Below are 26450 nucleotides of genomic sequence, written 5' to 3'. Positions count from 1 at the left end.
ACGAAAATAAGAAACAAAATTCCTTGTATTTTCTGAATAAATCTGTTTAAATTTGAAAATTAATAAAGATTTTTTTTTTTTAAAAAAAAGCCTTTTTTTAAAACACAGTATTTTAACTTCTATTGATTCTTTAATCTTTTTAGAATAGCAAAAAAGAATTAGCAGGTCTTTAGAAAAGCAAAATAATATATTTTAAAAGTAACAAAACTTATTTAAAAATCACCAATTTATAGGGATTTTCAACTTAAATGAAACTTATCATTTCAATTCAACTCCCAATTTTTAAAAATTTCTATTTGCAGAGATAATGCAGCTTAAGTATTAAAAAATTTGACACAAATGCGTTACATTTTTACAAAACTGTTGCTTTTCTTCATATAGAAATTGTGCATCATTTTCAGCACTAGCATAAAAGGCAATGGCTAAAGATAGGATAAACTTGAACAGCTACCAGACAAAAGAGCCTTAAATAAACAGTCTTAATAACAAAAATAAACAAATTAAATTAGTTGAGTCGTGATGGCTCAGGGGATAGAGGTTTCGCTTTCTAATGAGGTGAACCAGGGTCAAATCCCAGCGATGGCTGGTTGATACGATGTTCACATTCGGCTTGCACTGACCACAGTGCTGACGTAAAATATCCTCAGTGGTAGATGGATTATGGGTTAGAGTCCCCTTGCCGTCAGGCTAATTGTAGGTGGTTTTCGTGGTCTTCCTCTCCATGTAATGCAAATATGGGTTAATTCCATTAAAAAGACTCGTAGGAATGCAAATTTATCTCAATGCTTGATCCAGGAGTTCCCTTGTGTCCTGGATTGGATTCAAAACTACAAGGCTACGGAGTTGAACATTAGTAGTCGTAAAACCTGAAAAGTTGGGTCGGTTGTTCAACGAGGGTTGTAAAATATAAAAATATTACACATTAACATAAATGCCAAAATTTCACTTATCTTCCACATACTAATGAATTTTTGCTTTTAAGATTGAAGAGAGGTGAAGGTTATCAGAATATATTAAGAGTGTCAGAAATAATTCTGCTATCATTACTACATTTCCAAGACTGTATAATTAATTCAGTTCAAAAGAATGAATAAAAATCAAAATAAGAGAAACAATGGATAACATACCCGCATCTCTCCAGAACTGGACAATGAAAGAAGTGATAGGGCTGTTGCCACCATAAGGAACGTTCCACCGAACAGTAGCACTTTGACTCCAAGTCTGCTCCACACGAACATCGCTTGGGGGACCCGGAACCTCTGCAACACATTCCATTCTTATTATTTATTTGTTAATGGATAAGTTAATGCAGGTTTCCCACTCTTTCAACAAAGCAAAAATTAAGCACTTTTAAGGACCTTTTTTTGAAAAAATTAAGTTCTTTTTTTAAAAATTAAGTACTTTTAAATTGTATGCAGTGCAAATTATTTACCTTCCTAAATAAATCAATAAATAAAAAAATACTAAAAAACAATATTATTAAAATGTAAGCACTGATATAATTGTATTATGTAACAGTGCTCGCCAAAGAATTACCAGGGAAGTTTTGAAAACCGGGGTCAGGTTTTCTTTAAAAATATTTTTATATTGTTACAAGTTAACATCATTCAGATTGTAAAAGTTAACATACGAAACTAATCTGCTTTCCATTTTTAATGATTTCATTGATATTGAATTGTAAAATTAAGTGCAGAAATTTGCAATTTCTTTTATGTATATTAAAAAAAAAAAGGGTAAATAAAGAAATTTGTCTGAAACATTTAATAAATTATTTCAAACAAATTTTAATATTTCGTTACTAGACCAGCAAATGAGTTATATTTACTTTCATAATGAACTTAAAGAAAGTCATTTCCACCCAAACCTGTTATTATGAATCAACTTTACATAATGTAACTAAACATTTTGGCAAAAAACATGAACTAATTTTAAAGCAACCAAAAATTAGAACAAAAATTAAAAACAGTATATTAAGTTGCAATGTTAACTGAATAAAATGATTATTAAAATCTAAGGATTTTTTAGTTGAGTAGATTTAAATTTTTATGTAACAATCTGCTATCCTTAAGAAATAAAAATAATAGTGTAACAATCTAAACTTTAAAAAAGAATTTTTGAAAAAAAAAAACAAGCAAAATTTGTTTTCATTGATCAATAAACCGCAGGTTTTTGATAAAAAACTTAGGTGGGCTGGGATTTTTCAAACCTTATTTCTTACAACTCTGTTTAATTTTTAGTACAATTATGAATTTTAATAAATGTTGAGCTTTCTATAAATTTACAGTTACTTATTACACATTGAAATATTACACGAATTTATTTAATTCTTCAAGATTTTAGGAAATAGTTTTCGTTACGGATTCTAGTTCAAAAATCTTTTCTGATACTTCTTTTCTTAGGGTTTTATCCAATTCCTTTAAGATGATGCGTTACCAGCAGGGTTGGCAAGTTTTTGACACATGACGGTTTTTGCACAAGTTTATACCATGGTTTTTACCGTCATGTCAAAAACTCCTCTGTCAAAAACCCATAGTTTTGGTAAAACTGTATTTTTATTTGAGTTTAACTGCTTATAATTTAAAATTAATTCATTTTTGGGCAATAAAATTAGAAAAAAAGTTGTTAAAAGATATTTAAGAACAGATTCTTGCATTTTCCCAACATGATTATATCAAAACATACTATTTGAAGTAAAATATTAGGATACTAAACAAAATTTTCAACATTTCTAAGCATCATTTTGTTTGGCATATTACATTTCTGAAGAATGTCAAGTCATTCTTGACTTAGAGTTTGTTAGTAGTTACAAGTTTTGAAAGTTTTGTTTAGCTTATTTCTAATATTTAAGAAATGCCAAATTTTACATTCTTCTTTTTAGTTCTTGAATTTATTAATAGTTCCAAACTTTTTTGTTTGTTTGTTTATTTCTAACAATTTAAAAGTGCAAAATTTTGAATCTTTTGCAAATCAAGCTATAATGATAAAAGCATCACTATTTTCAATAAGTATATTACAATATTTCTATATGAATGTATATCCTTCTATAAGAATACATGTATATAGTTTCAAAATCAATAGCAATCATTTACAACATTCATTTATAAAGGCAATTATGTGAAAATAATATATTGTCCGCTATATGCCATAAATGAAAAAAAACAGTAGGTTTTTGACGGTTTTTACCGGTAAAAACACGGTTTTTACCACTGTCATGTCAAAAACCAGTTTTTGACGGCAAAAACCCAACCCTGGTTACCAGTAAAACTGAATTTCTTGAATTCTGTCAATTTTGAAGGTTAGTGTTGGTCTTCTATTTAGGTACCTTAAAACTGCCCCCCCCCCTGCAAAAAAAGCACTATCTCTTCCATGTGCAGTATTCCCCTTGTCCGCACTATTCTTTTCTTTTAGAAAGCTTCACTCTCCCCATAGAACATAATTCTAGGCAAAGGGCAGAATATATTAATGAAAGAACTAATATATTAATGAAAGGACTTGCTTTCCTCCCCTTGCCTGTAACACCCCCCCCCCACAAACACATTAATTTTTGTCTCCCTAAAATGCTTTACCCTCAATGCATAGTCAAATTCTAAGTGATAAAAGAACGACATTTCGTTTTAAGTTCGTTAACCTGAAAAATTAAGGTCTTTTAAAAACCTTGAACCAAAATGAAGTACTTTTAAGGGCCCTTATTTTCCAAAATAAAAATTAAGCAGTTTTTAAGGACTTTTAAGGACCGTAGGAACCCTGTAATGAAATGTAATTAAAAATAGGTCATTTTTCAAGCACCAAGCTATTGCGTGATTTATACTTCTACTTTTCGCCTTTTTGTTTGCAAAATAAATAATAAAGTAAAAATTTTTTCCCTTATTTTTTAGAACAAAATTCAAATCCTTTGATACTTCAAATCAATAATTTAAAGTTTGTATTAAAAAAATGGTTCTGAAAACCCACAAAATTTAGAAATATGAAGGCTGAGTTGAAAAACTTACCGAGTACAACTAGTTTGAGAGTTCGTTCGTCTTTACCAAACGCATTCTTTGCAATACAAACAAATAATCCATTGTCTTCGCGGTCCGTCACTTGTACATGCAGTTCTGAAGTGGCACCTGTTTCAGTTGAGCTATCGTATACCTCATATCTGAAAATATAAATATTTTTCTCCATTTAAATGAAATAACACGTATTTTAACACAGGAACATTTTGAATAAACATATCTTTAGTCAAAATAGGGAGCAATCATAATCCTTAAAAAAGGTACAAAAATCAGAGATACTGAAGTGATGATTGACATAACCATGGAAATTTCTTCAGGGTCTACAATGACTTTTAACTATGTTATTTTATTTTATAACCCTTGTTGAACAGAAGAACAATTTTGGGTTTATGACTACTGATGTTCAACTCCGTAGCCTTGCATTTTTTAACCCAATCCAGAAGACAAGGGAACTCCTGGATCAAGTATTGGGAGAAATTTGTCTTCGTGGAGAACTTTTTGATTAATCGAATGCGCATTTGTGTTACATGGAGAGGAAAATCATGAAAAGTTTCCAAGGTTAGCCTGACGGCAAGGGGACTCTAACCCGTGATCCGTCTACCACTGAGGATACTTTAAGTCAGCCCTGTGGTCGGTGCAAGCCGGATGCAGTTAGTTATTTAAAATTGTAACTGATGAAATTATTCTAAGACAGTTAATGAAACTTTTCAAGTGGGCTAGGCACCTCTTGACTTCTTTCGAATAATACCAATTGATAAACATCCTTAATTTAGGTAAAACTTAGATCCTTGAATGTTTGAATTTACTTATGGTTTATCTTTGCACAAATTTCTTGCATGGAAACTTAAAATTTGCTTACTAGAGAATTATTTCATGAAAAAATATAGTATTTTTCATTTCTTAATCATCTGTCAAAAAAGAAAATTTGAATTATAATTTACAGAGAATAAAAGTTTTTGAACCATGTTAGAGAACACGAACTTGAAATAAGAAAAACAAAATCAATATCAAAATACGCGCAAGATAATATTATACTGGATAATTTAAAGTTCATAATTAATAAAGTTTATATTTAACCATACAATTTTAATGATTTTAGAAAATTATCATTTATTTAAAAAAAGAAACATGATTTTCCCGTTTTGCGCATATTTGCCTTAATTGGATTTGCACATGGTATAAATATAAATTAACAAATAAGTTTTTTGTAAATTTATTAAAAATAACATACAATTAACTCAATGATTTTAACTAGAACTTAATCACATAAGTTGGGTATCCATTGTTTTTTTAAATCAAATTTTGAAGTAGTTTGTTGATTGTTTTTTTTTTTTTTTTTTTGGATAAATACACATTAATAAACATTCTTTTAATTCTAGTCATTTGATTAATAGTTTATTCATATTAAAATAAAAATAATTAAATTAATTTGATCGTATAAATAAACAAAGCAGATATTTTCTTTTTTAATACCTAAATCCAAAAAATTAAATTAATATAATCATATTGATTAATTAAGGATATTATTTAACGAAAGCAGGATTAATTGCTTGGTGCAAATATTATTTAACGAAAATGTATAATCTTGAAAATTAAAGATAATTAAATAGTCAATAAATCTGAAAACAAATTTAATATTAAGAGTATAATCTTTTTCATAATAGTGTAAAAATAAGTTAGCTAAGAGAGATGGAAAAATTAGACCCTTGTGGTACTGCATCAATTTGAGTAAAAACAGTATTTCCATTGGAAAGATAATTACTAAAAAGACAAAAATTAACTAGATTTTCCCAATAATCAAAATCGCAATTAAGGATATTTTTAAAATTATTGCAATAACTCAAAAGAACATCTTTTAGTTTTGAAAGGGGAACGCTATTAAAGCGATGGAAATCAAAAGTCACAATAGAATTAATTTTATTTTGTTTAATAAATTCTAAAATCGAGATAAAATATTAAAATTAAACAATATTAAATATCAATTTTTTTTCTTCATATTTTGTCTATATTTTTAACTTATTTTATGAGTTCTATATACTTGCATCTTATGCACAGTAAATAACACTTATTAATTTTCTTCGTTTTTTTTGTTGCTATTTTTGTGCTTTATATACATATACATAGATGGATAATTAAAAAAAAAAAAACATGACATAAAAATGAATAATATTAAATACTTTCAAAAATGTAAAATCAAAGACTAATTATTGTCTTTACACAGTATCTTATTGATTTAGAACTTTTTCTGCAATTAATAGTCACAATCGGATGTTTATGTAATTGCTAGACGCATTAATCTTTTTTCATGCATTGTTAAGAACACTTAAAAAAGCTAAATCTGTACATAAAGAAAAAAGATTAATGCTAGAAAAATAATTATTCCAAAGTAAATAGGAAAAAAAATTAAACAATATTTAAAAAAAAAAAAATTAACATTGGGAAATATGTAGAGAATTTTAATTTGTAGGTAATTAGCTTTTAAAATAGAAGTGTTGGCGAATGCATTTAGAAAAAAAATAGAATTGTTTTCTAAAAGTTAATTGGATTTTTAACAAATAAGAATGTTTGGTTTATCATTGAATGGAAACAACATAGAAATAAGTGTTTAACCCCTTTAACAGTGACATACATTTCAGAAAAATGGACTAAAAATTGAAATTTTCTTTGACTGTTTAATTTTGTTCTTTATATTATTATAAAAGTTAGCAAATGGTTTTTTATTACAAAAATAAAATTTCAAATGCAATAACAACTGTATTTATGATTTTTACAAACACATAAAAAAGTAATGGATTACACACACATCTTATTTAATTAGACCAAATTAAGCAAAATTTTGAAGCTAAATATAATATAATTGGTATAATATAATATAAAAACACAACAATATGATTTTCAATACACAAATTTTACAAATCTTTCATAGTATAGTATATGCCAAAACTCCCACGCACATTTCCCTCCCTGGACTGAAGTCGTAATCGGTGAAAAACTAGGACCACTAATGCCATCTTTTAGGAAAGTAGTCAATTAAGAATCCTAAAGAAAAAACGAACCCAGCTCGAACTTCAGAAAATCGAAACAATAATTTTTCTCCTGCCCGAAGTCAGTTCGGACATCACAAATAATGCACAAAGTAGTTGTTCGAACTGGATTTGGGTGACACTAGCAAGGGTTTAAAGATGTTCTGAAAGGTTTTTTACTCGCACAGCAGGAAGTTAACTTTTAAAAAGGAGTTAATATTGCATTGAAAAGTAAAAGAAAAATCATTAAAATGGGGATAGCTAAATGCCATTTTAAGCACCCTTAAATGTTATTGATACAGAACATAAAATTAACACGTGTGTGGGAAGAGGAGTTAAAGTGTAACTACCACTACAATAATCTATTCCAATTCATTCGGATATAAAACAATGCCAACCTTCATCTATCTAAAGGTGCCTCAAGATAAAATAGAGTTAACACGTCTTATATACTAGAGAAATAAAATAGATTATTGTAGTGGTAGTTACACTACATTACCCTCCCACCAGAATTTTATCTAGGACAGAATTCGATAAATGGACAGCACTAATTGATTCATTGCCATTTTGTGAAAGACCAGGAGAGCTGTATTAAGTTCACTGAATTTGGAGCTCAGGTCGTGAGAGCTGTATTAAGTTTACGGCTGTGTATGTGGTCATTCCAGTGTAAGTGTAGCGATTAGCAATCAAGTGTGCATGAGCTCCAGCGGTGTATGATCAAGACTGAGTAGCAACAGTGTGAGGACGCTGTCACCAATAGCAAGTCAACTGTTCAATGTTTATTTTCCCTCAAAGTAGGTATGTTTAAATCAAAGTCGGCGCTACTGTCAAGATAGACGTGTTCAGATCTAGTCCGAAGGTCAACAATGTCGGAAGGAGTTATGAACAATGTCGACCTTCATCTATCTAAAGGTACCTCAAGATAGAATCGAGTTAACACATCTTATATACTACTGAATTGGAATAGATTACTGTAGTGATCGTTACACAAAAAGTGGTAATTAACCGTTTCCCTTATCAATTTTTTTGAAGAAAAAAAATGCAAAAATCAACATATTTTTTTCTTTCATTAATAAATACAGGGAACTAAAACAAAACATAAAACACAAGTTAAATTAAAATTTGAATTTTTTTTTGTGTAAAACATGTTTATTTTACCATCCGTTTACTATCCCAAACTATCTAGGGCAAATGAAAAAAGTTAAATATTAGTCTTTGTATAAGTTCACATCATCTACATTACATTCACTTTCGCTCGTTTTTCTATATAAATTCAACAACAATATATACAATTGCATAAAACACGCCTGCAGTCCCCCAAACAGCAACACTCGCAAACGAAAATTGGCACACTTCCAATCAATGCAGATTATTATTATTTTTTTATTTTGCTTCCGGCAGAGTAAAAACGTGATAAAACAAAATATATTGACGAATTCGGCTGTGCCCGAGTTTACTCGGGATAATAAATATTTGCAATAAATACATACCCGAGTTAATTCGGGATAATCAGGGAATCTGTTAAGGAATTCTCATAAAAGTGAAAACCACAAGTATACCTGGAGCTTTCTTTCTCAGAGACTGGTGCTTCATTCTTGGTCCAAGTTATACTGATGGGATTGTCACCCAGGGATTCACACCGAAGTATGGCCGTCTCTCCCCATCTCACACTCTCCACTTTAAACTTTTCTTCAAAACGAGCAGGAACTGAAATATACACACACAATTAGTTTCTTCATTCAGAGAAAACTAAAGGACTTCCAAATTTTTAGGTTAATATAACCGTACTTAAAATTATATAAGCCATTTAAAACATTCTAAATTTTTAAAAAGTATGAAATTCGATGCTGAAGTAAAATGAATTTGTGCTTCAAATGTTTAAACAAAAATAATTGTTTCTGATATTGAGCAGATGATAATATCTTTATCCATTTATCAATATGCACAATTATAAAGATTTCATCTATTGATAGAAAAAAACAAATTCGGGAACATGGGAGGTTTGACCAGTTTTTTACAAAAATATATATATTTTTTTGTGTATTATAAAATTATCATTTGATAGATTACAATATTTGTCATCTGTTTATGTTATTTCTTTCCACCTAAATTATAATTTACATTTTTTATCAATGATTTTCCAAGAGTGTACAAACTAGGTCAAACCTCCCTTCTCGAAGGTGGTTGAACCCACAGAAATAAAAAGTTATTAAAACCTATACAGCAATACTTAAAATGCAGTTACAAGCCGTAAATGCTTTAAAAAAAAATAAAAAGAAGTATCTGGCAGAACTCAAAGCCTTTGCCCCCAACAATGAAAGATACCCTAGTAACAATTGGGCACACACAGATGGCTCAGCTGAGTGACCTACTGGATGAGCCGGTGCTGGCATCTTTTCAATTTAAAGAGCCTTTAACTCAGATAATAGCAACAGAGAAATTTTTTGCCATTTACCTCGCTCTTTAAGAGATCTTGGAGAGACCTGAGGAGAATTGTGTCCTCTTTATAGATTGTCAAGCTGCAATACACACTATCTCAAATTATGCAATCTCGTCCTACAGCCATTGAATTCAATTATAAAACTGCCATTTTCTTCAATGGATTCCCAGCCATTGTGGCTTGTGTGGAAATGAAAATGCAGATGATCTCACAAAAGAGGCAACCTTCCTTGACTCTGCTAACCTGAGAAATATCCAACTCCAAATAAAACAAAAAATCCAAAACCTCCAACAGAGATCAAGCTGTCGGTAAATCTTGGTAGGGCCTTCTAACATCTTGTCTTCCGAAAAGGCTTACTAGAGCTATTGGAGTCTCATCCTTTGGATTGCTCACTGGAGATGACTACCTTCAGACACATCCTGCTTACTCTCCTGACTGCATTTTGTGTAACAAATAATTAAAGATGAATGGCGAGCGTCTTCATTTTGTTTCATCCTCAAAGATCCTCATAGTTCTTTTTATTTCAAGATACTCTCCACTCCCGGAGATACTTCTTATTTGTGTTGGATTACAAGACTTCTCATGCTCGAAAGAGTAACTGAAGGACGTAATTATAAAAAAAAAATCTTTCCTACAGATCTTGTGATGTTTTTTTAAATTTTATTTTACTTAGTTTTTTTTTAATTAGTTGTAAATATAAATGTGCATGATTGCTTCTTTCAATTCCTTTTATTTCAAACATTTTTAAGAAACAGCAATTCAATAATTTGAATAATAAGCTTTATTTTCAGGGGGAGAAGAGGAAACAATGGGAATAGTTCCCTAACGTGATTTGAGGCTGAATAATCACCAAGCCTCCCCTTTGCAACTTAAAGTGTAATAAATCGTAGCCACAGGTTTGATTGCAACACCAAGAGAAAAACCCCGAAGACTTTACGTACAAAAACGTGCAAACAAGATATCAATTTGTATATTATTTGCATTTAATATTATTTTTTGAACTAAGCTTTATAATTAAATTACCGACTCAAGAAGAATAACAAGCGTTTATAGTAACTAATTTAAGAAAAAACTTAGTTCTTACAATAATCGTGATATTGGATTTTAAAATAGTGTAAATACAAATCGCGACACTGGATTTTGAAATCACGTAAATGCGAATCACGATGCAAGATTTTTAAATCAAGTGAATACGAATCGCGATGGACGATTTTTAAATCGCGTGAATACTATTCCAGGGTGCGTAGCCAAATCTTAGAATCAAAAATAAGCACTTTCTAAAAACTTTTCAAGCACTTTACAAAAATTTTCAAGCATTAAAAAAATTCATATCCAATCAATGATAATACTGAAAAAGAAAAACTTTTTATAAACAGTTTTAGCTTTAAAAAAAACCCAAAAAGAAACGGGCGTAAATCGAAACAATCANGTAAATACAAATCGCGACACTGGATTTTGAAATCACGTAAATGCGAATCACGATGCACAATTTTTAAATCGCGTGAATACTATTCATAATGTGTGGTTTTTAAATCAGGGAAATACTAAAATCGATGCTTGATATACCGCAATATTAGCGACCTCCACACGTAGTTTCAAAATTTAAATTTTAGATTGCAGAACTCTAAATTCATACTTAAAATCTTAGACTTGCTTTACATTTTAGTTTGCGATGAAAATTTCGCCAGATTATAAGTTTTGATTCGCGGAAATTGTCTTGGTTTACGCTGAATTATTCTAAAAAAATCACATGTCCTACTCCTTCTGTCCTGTCCTTCCAGCAAAATTGCAATCTATTTGGTGCCATAGCAGTTGTAGTTGGCGTAACAGATTACAACACGGAAATATCCTTACAAAAACCGAAATAAAGGTGAGAAATTATTCACAGACTCGCCGCTGTAAGGAATGCTAAGTGACACTTTAATTAGAACTAAAGATAAACATTTTCACCATAAAGTAATAAGCTTTAAAAATCAAAATAAGAAATCCTAAATTATTAAATAGGGATTATTCCTCGAAATTTTTTAATTTGAACTGAAGGCAGTGAGAAAATTTCAGCTTAGGTACCAAAATAATCAAGTTCTGTCAATTTCGAAGCACTGGAAATTCAGAAAATTAAAAAAAAAAAATATCACATGACGTGAGCCAGCACCGATACGGAAATAACCCCACGAAAGTTATGAATAAGAAATCAGCTTCACTAAAAGAAAAGAAAAACGCGTATATAAGATACTAATAATAAAAAATGAATTGTTTTTATTAAAAATAAACACTGATTTACTTCTTTTCCACGCTTTGCAGTTACGATCTATCAAAAGTTAGAAATCAAAACCATCTTCATCAAACTTGATTTTATTATAAATATCCTGTTTCCACTAATAAGTTAAGAAATCTTAAACGTCCAGAAAATCGGTTCAAGAAAAGCTGTGAGAATAAACAGTTTTTAAATACACTGTCCAAAACATTTAAAGGGTATTGTAAGTCTTGTATTAAATAACGACGTAAGCAATTTTTTTGTGTGTGCATAAAATGGAAGAAGATAGTCACAAATGCAAAGTTTTCCTATTTTCAAACTTCGCAGTATGCAAATTTTGAGTATACGTCGAAGACGACGTTTTAGTGCTAGCGAATTTGATTTGACTCTCAACTTAATGTTAGACAAAGCGGAAAAGAATAATCAAGATTCAGTAAGCGCTCTGTTTGTAGGAGTTCGATGTCTCAACGAAGTCACTTTACCGAATTAGAAGCTTGGATAGTTGTTGGCCGGTTAGAGGGGGACCAAACACAAGCCGAAGTCATTGGAGTTTCACAAAATATGATTCACAGGATCAGCTGGAACCGTTTTTTGGAGACTGGAAATGCAGGCCGAAAATCAGGCTAAGGGCGTAGACGTGCAGCAACTACTGGCACCACAGTTTCGACACAAACTGTCCGAAACCACCTTCACGCTGTAGATCTGTATGCTCGTTGATCAATGGTGTGGATCCCATTAATAGCACGACACCGTCGCGGGAGACAGGGCATGTGAGTGACGCAATTTTCTTTTCTCTGACTAGTCCCGTTTGTCCTGATAATAGGCGTATTTTCATCCGGGAGGGAACGTAGCACTAGAAACAATCCTGCGTTTGAGCACGAAAGAGTAAAATTTGGTGGTGGGGGAGTGATGGTCAATGCTAACATTTCTATTGATAGGCGCACCGAGCTCGATATCATTCGAAATGGAGATCCGGCCGGTCACCGATATAGGGATGAGATCCTGAGACCTATTGTAGTCCCTTAAGCTGCAGCAACTGGAGATGACTTCATGTTAATGGATGGCAATTGCAGGCCACATCGGCTAAACTTGGTGAATGATTTCCTTTTGGAGGAAAGAATCACACGAATGGATTGGCCAACGTGTTTCCCGGACATGTTTGGGACATTCTAGGCAGACGAATTGCTGGTCGCCTACCCCCTAGCAAACTCTCCAAGAACAGGAAAGAGCTCATCTGGAGGAGTGGGGCAGAATACCCCAGATCCTCATAAATAGAAACACTTTTTTTATTTGTTTTTCTCATATGCACAAAATCTGTTTTTTTTTCCTTCCTTTTGTACAAAATTGCTCAATAAAACGAATTTTTTTCTGCTAAACAAATGTCATTTTTATCTCATATAGCCTACGACGCTTGTCGATAATGTATCAATCATTCAAAAAAAAAAAAAAAAAAAAAAAAAAAAAAAAAAAAAACTCCAAGTGGTGCAAGATAAACCCACAACCTCAATATCCTTTAATTGTTTTGAGCAGTGTATATCATATTTTGCCTTTGAAGACATGTAAAATGAATGAGAACATGATTATTACAATATGTTTATTTTTTGCTGAATTATTTTATAACGTGTTTGGCATTTTCGTAGGTTTGCTTCAGCATGACGCGTCTTTGTATTTTCTGTAAGACGAAATTATCGTGTTCTTTTCTTTTAAAGAAAAAAAGTGTGTTTCTGATTTCTTTTTCTTTTTGATATTTAACTGCACATAAAAGACATCAAATGTTTTCCGAGAAATTCGAGGACACATATTAAAATTCGGGAAAATTTTCTGTCCTTTAAGAGTTAGAAAGTTTTTGAGAATTATTAATAAAATTCGAGGACTGTCCTCAAGATTTGAGTGTGGGTAGTCTCCTTCCCACCTACTAGTAGCAGTCGTGCTTTACTTACGACACATAAGGTCATTTTCATTGCATGTGATTCACGCACCTCCTACCGCCGTCGAGAAAAAATGAGAATGCGCAATAGAAATGGTCCTTATGACACTGTTCCTAGTAAATCACCAAACTGAAAAATCGCTGGTTGCTGTCAGTGAGCAAGTGGTTTATCACTTTGCTCAGTCTGCGAAGAGACCGACCATGAGCGGTATCAGTCCTCTTTAAACTATTTTATCGTTAGGTGCTCAGGTTGCAAAGCCACCACCACATCGTGATGGGTGGATGGGCATCCCCTTTGCAGAGGATCAAAATTGCCATCGTATCATCATCCCGGATGTTTCCCGAATTGTCGCCAAAATATATATGGGCTACAGATGGCGTAGAGCAGAACCTATGGCAACACTTCGCATGCTTTCACCAGTAGCGTGTGGAGAGTCATAGGAGAAGGAAGTACGTCAGTTCTTGTTTTGATTTTCAAATAGATTGAAAATTTTCGGATTATAAAACTATATGAAACTGAAAACTACACTGAATATAGTTCTAGAATAAAGAGTTGTGGAAATTTTAAAAAATATTTTTATTAGTTAAATATGAAAAATATTACGGGGAAAATATCATAGTACATTCCTATATAACTGAGAAAAGGAGTAGAGGGAAACGGGGGGGGCTGCAAGTCACGGAATCGGTTTTCTCCACAGATTGCGTTTTCAATATGCAATCACGAATTGTGCAGTCTTAGTGGGACGCAAATTAAGTATTACTACTACTCAATTTCTAATGAGTCCCGCAGTGGACGGATCGTTAAGACACTGTTCCTAGCAGATCACTGAAGTCAAGCATGCGGTCAGTTTGCGGGTGGATGACCACTTGGATCAGTTTGAGTAGGGATCGAGGATGTGCGGTATGGATCCTCGTTAAACTATTCTACCGTAAAGTGCTCGACTTTGCGTGCAGGTCGTCGGGCTACCGAAGCAGGGGTGCCGTCCCCTCTGCAGAGGATCAAAATTGTGATGGCATGTCTTCAGTTCATCCTTAGGGATGTTTCCCAGACAGTCGTCAATAGCCCATTGTGCAGTTCAAGTGCGACGTAAATGAACTACAACAACAACATTTAGAATGAATTTTCAACAAAAAAGGATATAAATAAAAAAAGGGCCAAGCAAAAAAAAAAAAAAAAAAAAAAAAAAAAAATGAAAGCAATAAATTCTCTTAAAAAATTTAATTGCGTTTTAAAGCAAAAGAATAAAGAATAAAAATGTAACAGCGAAGGGAAGCGGCACTGCTTAAGTGCGTAGGCGAATCATAAGATTGAGTTGCCTTCTTCGAGATCTCGCTCTGTCCCTGCATTTAAAAAACAAAACAAATTATAAACCACTGAAAACTAAGCGCTAAATCTAACACGAAACCCGATATTAAAAAAAAATTTCCAAAGCCACATTAACGACTGTTTAATTATTGTTCACAATTAAATTTTTTAAGACACTCATTTTTATTTTATTACATACTGACTGAACTGACACAACTAACTTCATTTAAAAAACCCAAGTTAAAGCTCTTATTTTGTATGTTACATTATTGTTTAAATCTTCCTTACTTAGATTTGCTAATTAAAAAAAAAAATGCGCTATTTATCTGAACATTCTATAATCAGTTTAAAAATAACATTTCTTATCTTCATAAATTTTTTAGTACGAAAATATTGGAAGTGGTACGTAATTGTTTTTGGCCTTCTTTCAAAAATGTTGACCACCCCTTTCTGTGTAAGCAGACAGTAGACAAACTTAGAGTGACGTAACACTTTTCTCTGTGGTTGAAAACAACGAACAATTACGTCATATCCTCATAATGAACACACTGGGTTGTTTGGTAATTAAGAATTAGTTTTCTTTTTTGATTAAATTTTAAAAAAAAATTATTTATTTTTATAATAACAGATTCTGGGATGACAGATTTATAAATTTAGAGGGGAAAAAATCGAGACATCAACTCATTGAGGGTTTTTCAAATTATTTTATGAAAAAAAAACACCCCTAAAAATAATGGCTTTTAAAGAAAAAAGTCACTTAGCCATTAGGAGAAAAAATTAGTAATAAAAATTCCAAAGTGCTTTGTTTGTACGCAATGGGCCACGATTACGAAAAATATGTAAGTCAAGGAGAAAACAAAAATCGAAAATTTTCAATTTTTACATTTAGAGCCCTGTTGCAGAGTTTTTTCAAGGTATTTGTGAGAAAACTCTCTGGCACTAATATCTTTCTGCGAGGTACTTTTAATAATAACAAACATAAGTAACTAATTTAAAATGACAAAATCGCTATGTTTACAAGAAAAAAAAAATCTATTTATAACTTTCTAAAATAAGAATGTAATAATTTTTTACTCAAATACTATGGGTAATATTTACGTATTTTGTTGCAGAGGGGGGGGGAAGCACAAGTTATTTCTTTCTTTACATTTTGTAAATAATTGTCACACTAAAAAAATAACTAATAATCACGAAATCCGAGTAGTAAAAAATTGTCGAAAAAAAGATCGACGACGAAATCACGCGAGTCGGACGAGATTAGGTTGTTGTATTAAATTATATCGCACAAAAAAAGATCAAATTAAAAAAACTATGGATAGCAATAACAACCAAAAAAATCGATAGAATGATCATTGCCTTACAAATTAAATACACAAATGCACGATTCAAATTTTTCATATTGCTTGAAATATATCCGGATACTTAAAAACCACGTGAGAAAATCAATAACTGCCGAAAATACGATCGAAACATTACATGGATTTACGATACTATCGCCGTAAATTGAGAGCACCAAAAATTGATTATCTAAATGCATGATTCAAATTTTACGTGTAAATTTCTGCAGAAAAGAAAATTAAATTTTTTTACCTTTCAAAAGAAAAATCTTTCAGCAAGATGCCTGTAACGTTCTACGACCATGTCACTGCGATTCTGCCACGGGAAAAAAAAGCTAAAGCCAAACAATTTTATGCAAACTGTTATAATTCATATTCCCTTGTAACAATGACCCGTAATATCCAAACATCGCATCCTGGTTAAAGATATTATACCAATTTTTTTTTTTTTTAAAGAAAAATAATAATGTTGCGCCTTGAAAAATTGTCTAGTTAGTTGCAGGTTAAATCAAAACTTTTCTCCTTTTATACTTAGAGTGTTTTTTTTTTAAATTTTTATTTATTTATAATTATTTTAAAAAAAACAACAAACAAAAGCAGCTGAAGCCAAACAATATCATGTTAACCTGTTATAATTCATATTCCCCTATATTAACATTGATCTATAATATCCAAACATCGCATCGTGTTTAAAGAGATTATACTAGTTTAAAAAATAATAATGTTTTGTCGTGAAAAATTGTCTTGTTAGTGGTAAGAAAAATCGAAACTTTTCTCTTTTTATAATTAGAGTGTTTCTTATTTTTACTTATTTATTATAATTTTTTTATTTTTAAAAAAAAGCTGAAGCCAAACAATTTCGTGCAAACAGTAATAATTCATATCCCCTTGTAACCATTATCCATAATATCCGAACATCGCATCGTGGTTAAAGAGATACCAGTTTAAAAAAAAAATAATAATGTTTTGTCTCGGAAAACTGTTTAGTTATATAGTAGTATTTCAAAGTATAAAATAGTAGACTTTCAAAACTATAACTAAATAAACCGAATCATAAAAAAATGTTTGATTTATCAATGAAATAGAAAGGGGAAAAACATTCAGATGAAAAAGAGACATTTTGTTTCAAATGAGACAGCTACAAAGTTAACGCTCCTTTCTCATCCCACTACTCCCATCTCTAAAACGTCATCGATTGTAAAAGTGACGTCATACTCGAGGCAGGCTCATATCGGGAGAGGGGTGGAAGGAAGAGTAAGAAATATTGATTTAACGTAGATAATGAAATTTCTTCCGTAACGCACACACCTAGGATAGAAATAAAAAAGAAGAAAGATGCAACGCCGTTTATGCTATAAAATAATAATAAATTTCTTGCAATTTCGAATCATGTTTTCGATTGTTTGAGAACACTCATCCAAAAAAAATATCCTATAAAAATGAAAGTTTTGTTATTTATTATGAGTTATTTTTGAAATGTTTTCTTATTTCTTCTGTTTCATTTATTAAAGGGTACCTTCTACATTTCCAAATCCATGACTTTTCATGACTAATTCCAAGAATTTTTCAGGTCTTAACGAAGTTACTATTTTCTCAGACAGAAACATAGCAATAAATTTAAAAAAGCATCATAATAACATTCATTGAAATGATAGGTATAACCAAAATTGTTATACTCTGCATTTTCATATTTATAAATTTAAAATTTAAAAAACAGAGTAAAGAAAGAGTTGAAGCAATAAAATAGCTAAAAAAAATACAGAAGCAAATAATGATTTTTTTCTGCAGAATTATATTTTAAAGATACTTTTCTTGTTCATGCGAAAGGAAAGAAATACTCCTGATTTTTCTGTACTCATTTCTGAATAAAAAAAAATAAAAAAAACTCGCGAATGATTGGCTTATTTCAGTTAGAATTTTATATAGATAAAAAAAAAATAAATAAATAATAAAAATTCTGAAATCACAGAAGTGTAAAAGATAATTCGCTCTAGAAATGATGTATTTTCTTTCATTTTTTGAAAGAAAACCATAATAAGAACAGGATAAAAACATTTTATACTTTAATAAAATAGGACTGCCTCTCTAAAGAAATTACTTCTCTAAATAACTAAAACAAAATTTTACTTCAAACTCACCAGAATGACTTCATATCATTCACATCTTACGAAATACAGCAGATTTGAGCCCAGAAATTACACAATTTATTTCTTTTGTTTAAAATAAAATTATCTGTTAGAAAACATCGGCTAGCAGAAAAAGCTGTTGTAAGCAGCTGTATACTTTTTAACCGGAAGTAGAGGAGGTCAAGAGATTGTTATTGTTTACATTTATATCGAAAACACTATCCATATATGCCTTTTAACTTTGTGCACAATCAACTTTGTGCACAATATAGCGTGGCTGTGTTTAAAATTAAAAGTGTAAAGGAATAATGAGTACCGTGTACACTCAGAGCTATCTTCTTGCTGATGGCCGCACCGATGTCGTTAGCTGCTTTGCATTCGTAGGTGGCCGCGTCTTCTGGTTTCACGTCTCGGATGATGAGGGAACCATTTTCAGCCACCTCGAATCTCTTCCAAGATGGCTTCAATGGTATCCGATCTTCACCTGAAAAAAAAAACCCACATCCTATCATACCTTTCAATCACCACATTATACCCTTCAACCTTTCAAGCACTTTATAACAAAAATCATAATAAGGATATATGCAGCAATAAATATTATTTCCTTCGATTGTTTTAAGCTCTTAATTTATAAACATAAAATCAGTAAAATGCAAAAACATTTTCCAAGACTTTACACAATCATGATCAGGGTCCGTTAACGAACCCTTCACAAAATATCTTTTCATAAAAACGGACCCTGCACAAATTTGTTTATCTTCACTATTGTTTTGTTAATCGAATAAACCCTTTCCAGGAAGGGGGGGGGGAGGAAGACAGATGTAAACGAACTAAATTTTGTCTTCGGCAGACGCTTCTTCCTTTATTCGTCCGAAATGAATATTCTGCGTTCAGCAGTATAGGCTAAATACCAAATATTTGTATGTTGCATCTCTAATTTAGAAGCAGCAATTGTTGTTTATTTTTTAAAATTTAATTTTTTTAATTATAATTTTACAGTGTTCAGCATAATCTTGTATGTCTTTACGATTTAAAAGCTCCTTGAAGAAGTTTTTTTTGCAATAACGGACCCTATTTGCACAAATTCACAAAAGCGGACCCTGGTTGAAAGAATGTGACTCAACGTTTATTTTATATTCACAAAGAGTAATTTTTTCACAATTTTACAAAAACGGACCCTTCACAAAATGTCTGGACAGACCGCTGATGATAAAATAACTAGTTTCTGATGAATATTAAAAAGAAGATAGAGAAGATCATGCTTTTATTGTAATTTATGACGACAATTGACAGGGCAAAGGGAAAAAAAAGAAAACTCATTTTGAGAGATTAAGCACTTTTTACAAATCCCCAATAGAAAAAGCACTTTCAAGCACTTTTTTAAAATGCTACGAACCTTGTTATAGTTTAAGAGGATGCTAGACCGCTGGGGTTTTACCTCCGTTGGTGCATTAGTATTTAAAGTTTAGAAGGAAGAAAAAAAATGAATCGAAATATACCATGAAATTCAAATGCTGAAAGAAAACAGAAAAAATTTCGAAACATCAAAATGCAAACAAATCATTGCAAGATAACTTCCCTGCTGTGCAATTCTGACATAATTTGTTGTCATTTTAATATTTGTTTGCTTTTTGACATCGTGGTTTACTCTTAAGTTTACTATATTAAATTATTTGTAAACAGAGCTTTCCGTGAATGGTATAAAGTCCTCATAATGCAAGATTTGTACAATGATTGCGGCACTTTTCTAAACAACAGCAGTTTTAAAATTTTGTAAATATTATGTAATTTGAGCATTTCGAAAAGTTATTATTTAAATGCGTGATTCAAATTTTATGTGCAAAATTTCTGCAAATCAATTTTTTTTTTTTACTTCTCAAAAGAAAAATCTTTGTGCAAGTAAAGTTCTGGCCAATTATGTGTTTGCGGCAGCAGCAGAGAATAAATGACTACGAACCGTCAAAGCGGAACCATCGGATGGTAGGTCTTGGATGTCCACGGACTTCACAATCTAGGCTGACCCGTCCTTCCAGTCCAACAGATGAATCTTGAGGTTCTTTCAACCACTTGGGAGGAGCTGCAATTAAAATAAGACAATTCAATAACAAATGATTGTTTTACAACAAATACCGTGAAAAAAGAATGGAATCTTGGAACTTTTTGTTTACCTAAACTAAAACGTTAGAAAAAGAAATTTACCTGGTCAGTAAAAAAAATTTTTTGCATTCTTGTGTCAAAGTATTATGATCAGTTAAGTGCTTAGAAAGAGTTAATATAATAATAATAATTAATAAACAAATAAAACAAAAAAGTTGTGATCGTCATGTTACGATCACTGGGTTACCCATGGGTCAAATGTTTTTTCTTTCTGGATGGACTCCGTTAAACAATTCAAATCATGGGTTGCAAAAACTGTCTCAATGGATGTTTGTCATCGGATTGATTTTCATATCCTGTACGTGTTTCAATACTTTTCCTTCTTTAGCATTCATGTTTATATTGAAATCACCGTCATGACAATAATTATACGTTAATAATAAAAAGAATATAAAAATACTTTAAATTATTATTACGTAAATACATTAAAAATTCCTGCTACTGAAAATAAAAATAAAAACAGCAGCGGTCGCCATAGCAACGCATGCAATGACGGCAGATGATTACTCTTGAACACAGTAGAAAAGTGTGTGGACGCCATCAAAGCCAAACCAAGACCCATTTTGCCAATGGGTAGTAAATAAACAAATTATTTTAAGTAGATATTTCTATATGGATGGTGTCTTTAATATGAATGTAAACAACAATAATCTTCAGCTCTTGACCTGCTCTACTTCCAGGTAGAAAGTATACAGCTGCTTACTAAAACTTATTCTGCGAGGCGATATTTTCAAACAGATAATTTTATTTCAAATTAAAGAAATAAAATTTTTGAGCTAAAACTTGCTGTATTTCATACGATATTCATGATATTAAGTAATTCTGGGGAGTTTGAAGTGAAAATTTAGATGTATTCTTAAAAAAGGTGACATGGTTGCTAGCTTTAGAGAGAACTCGCTTTTTTTGGAAGTCTTTATTTGTTTATTCTTGTTTATTCCTGTTTATTCTTGCTGGAAGCCATGCAGTGTTTTCACTACAGCGCGAGAACGCGAGAATCTCGCATATTTTTTTTTTAATTTCTCGCATTAAAAAATGATTAACGCGAGAAATTCGCGCACTCTATTAATCAATTTTAAAAAGCTCGAATTTTGGAAAAAATTTCGTCTTCCGCCATTTTGAAAAAGACAGGAAAACAGCTAGGATAAGTGTTGAGAGAAAAAAATAAGTCCTTTATAATAAGTTGTTTAAAATTAGCTCTATTTTTAGCTGTTAATGAATTACCAAACTCCCTCACCGACAATTTACAGCAATTTGTAAAAGTTAAGTCTGTGAAAACTATGTTGAAAGACCTAGCAAGAAGTATGAACATAGAAATAACTTCAACGAACTTCACTATTCTATAACAGAGATAATTGAAAAGCCTATGCTGGCAGAGGATAGGAAAGTGTGTGCACAATGCTACAAATTTAAATAGTTATTCCGAATAGTTCAGCATCTGTTGCAAGGTCATTTAGCACCCAAAATCGAATTAAAACAAAATATCGTAACAGGTTGACTGATGAGCATTTGAGCAACCTAATGAGAATAACAGATAATGTAGATATAGAATATTTTCTATATGATGATGTAGCAAAAATATTCAATGGTTTAGAAAATGGATTATAATTAAAGAAATATTTTTTTTTCTAGTGTATTTTTAATTTTTAGAAATCTCACCCTGTTTAAGAGAAAGGTTGAGAAATTCTCTCCCATTTTTTTTCTGTAATGAAAACACTGCCATGCACCATCTTAAGTTCGTGTCACCATACTGCTCGAGCAGCGAGATTAAGTTCATCTTACAAATATATTTCTTTGAGAAAAAGGCAATCTCGTGTTTTCCTAATGTTAGAGGCTTTCCTAAATGTTTCTCAATATTTTTTCTTTCTTACTTAAATGTGAAAATTATGAGCCTAACAAAAAATAAGCCTTTTCACTTAGTTTTTTGCATTTCAACACAAGCATTTTCGCTTTTAAAGTGATATTATAAGTATCACTTTAAACACTACCAAACTATCATCTTAACACTAACACTACCAACTTATCACTACCAAAAAGAAACATATATATTCTAGCATTTCTTCTAATTCATTACGAATTTGAGATTATATTTTTGTTAACAAACACCCGCTGTGAAGATATTAATTGACTCTTCATTACACAGCAACTAAGGTCTTAACTACATATAACAAATTATATTTGCTGTTAGAGACCATAACTTGTTTTGTCTCGATTTATTTGTTCTCATTTACTTCTTTATGATTTATAACTTTATTTTTATTATTTATTTTTGACAGACAAACGTGCAGGACATGTTTGTTTCAAAGTGAAAAAAAGAAAGAAAAAAGATAAATAAAAACAGATTTTTCAGTAAACTGTTACAACCGTGTTTTCATAATTATATCCTAAAGAGACTTTCTAACAAATGTATTCAGAATGTAACTTTTCTCACTGATATTCTAATGGGTCGAATAAAAATTATAGGCTAGTAAGTTGTTTCTTACTCTACGTTGTACAATACGTAGATGAAGTGTTTTTAAAAAATATTCTATCCTAAGAACTTTTATGACGCGTTTTGTGAAAGAATGTTTGTTATTTTCAAAATATATGTCAGCAAAATTTCGTAATTCCACTTCTTAGGACAATTTATGACTGTTAAAAGGGTTTGACATTCTTTTAATAGGATTTCAATTTATGCAATTACATATAACGAGATTCCAAAAAATTATGGATTTTAAAAAATCGAATAAGTTTTTTATTTCATTTTTAGGTGAGTAAAATTATAGAAACCAGCTATAAATAACCTGTTAGCAAAAGAAGGACAGTCGTTGATGACATCAGACATGATAAGGGTTAAGTGATATAAAATATTTTTGGCATCTTGCCAGCACAAGAAAGATTTCACTCCGGTGGTTTTATTTTCTGTTATTTTTTCAGAAGACGCGTTACAATACGCTTTTAGATTAAATAGAAACCAGGGTTCTTATATAAAAACTAATTTACATCGTACAACAAATAAAACAAACGTATCGATACAGATTTTCTCTTTTTCCGAGATTTTCCGACTATCTAGCACTAATATCTTTTTGAAAGATACTTTTAATATTAACAAACATAGATGTTACTAATTTAAAATAACAAAAGCGCTGTGTTTGCAAATAAGAAACTATATAAATTTTTTTTTTTACTTGAACATGTAATAATTTTTTATTCTAATATTACGGGTGGATGATATTCTCGCGTTTTGTTCGGTGGGGGGAGGGGGGAGACGCATACATTATATCCCTCTTCGCATTTTGTAAATAATCATCACAATAAAAAAAAAAAAAATCATTGAAAATCATGAAATCCGTAGTAGTAATCGTCGTAAAAAAACTGATAACGATATCGCGCGAATCAGTCTCCTCAAATGCATTTCCAGATTAGGTTGTAGTAATAAATAATATCGTATAAATAATATCTGCTTTAAAAACTATGGAGAAATCATTAGCAATAACAGCCAAACAATCAATAGGCTCATTTCTCAAAATGGTTAATACTCAAATGCAAGATTCGAATTTTCCATATACATTTTTTAAATATATCGGGATATTTAAAAACCACGTGAAAAAACCAATAACTGCCGAAAATACGATCGAAACATTACATGGATACTATCGCCGTAAAATTTATTATCTAAATGCATGATTCAAATTTTACGTGTAAATTTCTGCAGAAAAGAAAACTAAAAATTTTTACCTTTCAAAAGAAAAATCTTTGAGCAAGAATTCTGCTACAATGTCGATCTGATTCTGCCACAGGGCAACTCATAATATTTAGAGATCATAATATTAGATTTAGACTCATAATATTAGAGTAAAGAAAATTTTTAATGAATGAATTCATCCTTAACGTATCGAAGACTTTTCACAAATATTGAGAGCAATACATTTTTTTTCTCTCTATGGTTTTTACATCAAAGTTCTTCCTTATACTTTGATAAAACCCGAATCATGAAAATAAATCACATTTTAATAAATTATAAAAGTTATTTAAAGAAATATTAAAATTCAATTTCATGTCAAAAATATTTTTTTTTTTTGGTAATTTTTTAAACTGGTTAATTTTTTTAACTGAATATAAAAAATTAAAAAATATTATTACTATTTAAAATTAAATGTTTGAAACTTTAGGTTTGAATTAATTGGAGTTTCATTTTAAGATGCAAACACCACTCTTATAACTGCTTTTTAGACAAAAAATAATAGACAAGACAAGATTTGAAAAAATAATAAAAAAAGGGGAAAAAATGCGTACCATTTCAAAATATATAATTATTTCAAAAGTTATTGTAGGGGTGCACAACCTTTTTGAATGACGGGCCACATGCACAGAAGATTGACCAACAAAGGGCCACATGCCAAAGTATTTAGACAAACATGTTGATAGCAATTGTAGGTAGCAATTGATATATAAACATTATTGCTCTAGACACTAAATTCTTTTTATCAGTTAACCTTGTAATATGAACATAATAATAAAATTAAATGCTTTTAAATGTTCACAATTAGAAACTGAAAAACTGATTACTTAGAAAATAAAACAGAATCAATGTAAAAAAAAAAATCCAGATGAATTAAAATAATTAAAAACAGTGGAAAAATGTAGTTTCTTTTATTTTTTTTATCAAATACAAAGGTTCATCTAAACGTTAATTTTAACATTAAGAAATTTGTTCATAGAATTAAATTTTAAAAAATAAATGCAAGTTAAATATTTTGATTTAAAGAAAGTTTAAAGTTTTTTTTATAAAAAAGTGTAAAAATTAAAACAAAACCCTTTCAGCTTAAAACAAGATTCAATATTTAGTAAAGAAAATACTTCAACTTCGAATTTTTTTTTTATTTTAAATAAATTATAAGAGGCAGGGGATGAGAGAGAAAAGAAAAAGAAAGAAAGAAAACATTAATTTTGAGAAACTATTTTTCTTAATAACAAAAAACTATTAAGATTGTTGTTTAATCTTTATGACCAATGCTTTTTTAACATGACACTTACTATTTACAATTAATACACAGATATATATTAACAATTAATTACAGTTTACATTACTTTATAATGCTTATCTTGATAAAAAAAAATTTCAGTTAAAATTTAATGATATACAAATCATTTCCTAGCATAAAATCATAAATAATATAAAATGCTCCACATAGGTAGAAAATTGTTAAAAAAATTTTCTTAATTGCTATCTTGCAATTTGCAAAATTTTCAAATATTGTGATAATTTTATCTACTTGATCACTATCTACTTGAATTTTATCTATATTTTCAGGCCCATTAAATACAAAATGAATGATTTTGTTTAAAGACTGCTCCTTAATTTTGAACATGCTTAATTCATTTTGGAAAACAGTCTTTCCACAGAAGCTGCTGTTGTGGACAGTATTAAACTTAGGGCAAATATCTTAATCAGTTTGGGAATTTGTCGTAGATGGTGCTCCACGTTTTCTGAAATCACGTGAATACGAACACCGATGCGTTATTTTTAATCGCTTGAATACGAATTGCTATGAGCGACTTTTAAATTGCGAGAAGACTCACAACGCATGCATTTTAAAACGCTTGACTATGTATCGTGATACGTGGTTATTAAATCGCGTGAATATGTATGATTTTTGAAATACGAGAAGAGTAGCAACGTATGACTTTTTAAATGCCAAAACACGAATTAGGATTTGCGATTTTAAACCGCGGGAATACGAATCACGATTTTTAAATTCCATTTATTTTAATACGAAATGCGATTTTTAGATCGCGTGAATACGAATTACGATGAGTAATTTTTAAATTGCGGTAAGGATCAATACTTATGATTTTTAAAATGAGTAAAATACGAATCACGATATGTTATTTTAAATCACGTGACA

General features: G+C 30.6%; 1 protein-coding gene across 2 annotated transcripts in view; it reads right to left on the bottom strand.

Annotated features, from left to right (window-relative positions):
* LOC107451354 (cell adhesion molecule Dscam1) overlaps positions 1-26450 on the bottom strand; it is a 59105-nt gene that overhangs the window by 22140 nt on the left and 10515 nt on the right. For both annotated transcript variants that reach the window (XM_043053688.2, XM_043053689.2), the window contains exons 3-7: positions 20366-20485; positions 18725-18892; positions 8578-8725; positions 3990-4138; positions 1128-1259 (exon numbers count right to left, since the gene is read on the bottom strand). In XM_043053688.2, the coding sequence (XP_042909622.1) occupies positions 1128-1259; positions 3990-4138; positions 8578-8725; positions 18725-18892; positions 20366-20485 (717 nt within the window). The remainder of the gene's footprint in view (positions 1-1127; positions 1260-3989; positions 4139-8577; positions 8726-18724; positions 18893-20365; positions 20486-26450) is intronic.

The sequence above is a fragment of the Parasteatoda tepidariorum genome, chromosome 9, assembly GCF_043381705.1.
Source record: "Parasteatoda tepidariorum isolate YZ-2023 chromosome 9, CAS_Ptep_4.0, whole genome shotgun sequence".
In the NCBI taxonomy this organism is placed as follows: Eukaryota; Metazoa; Arthropoda; class Arachnida; order Araneae; family Theridiidae; genus Parasteatoda; species Parasteatoda tepidariorum.
The sequence above is the reverse complement of the archived record's forward strand: the minus strand, read 5'-3'. Positions and strand labels throughout refer to the sequence as shown.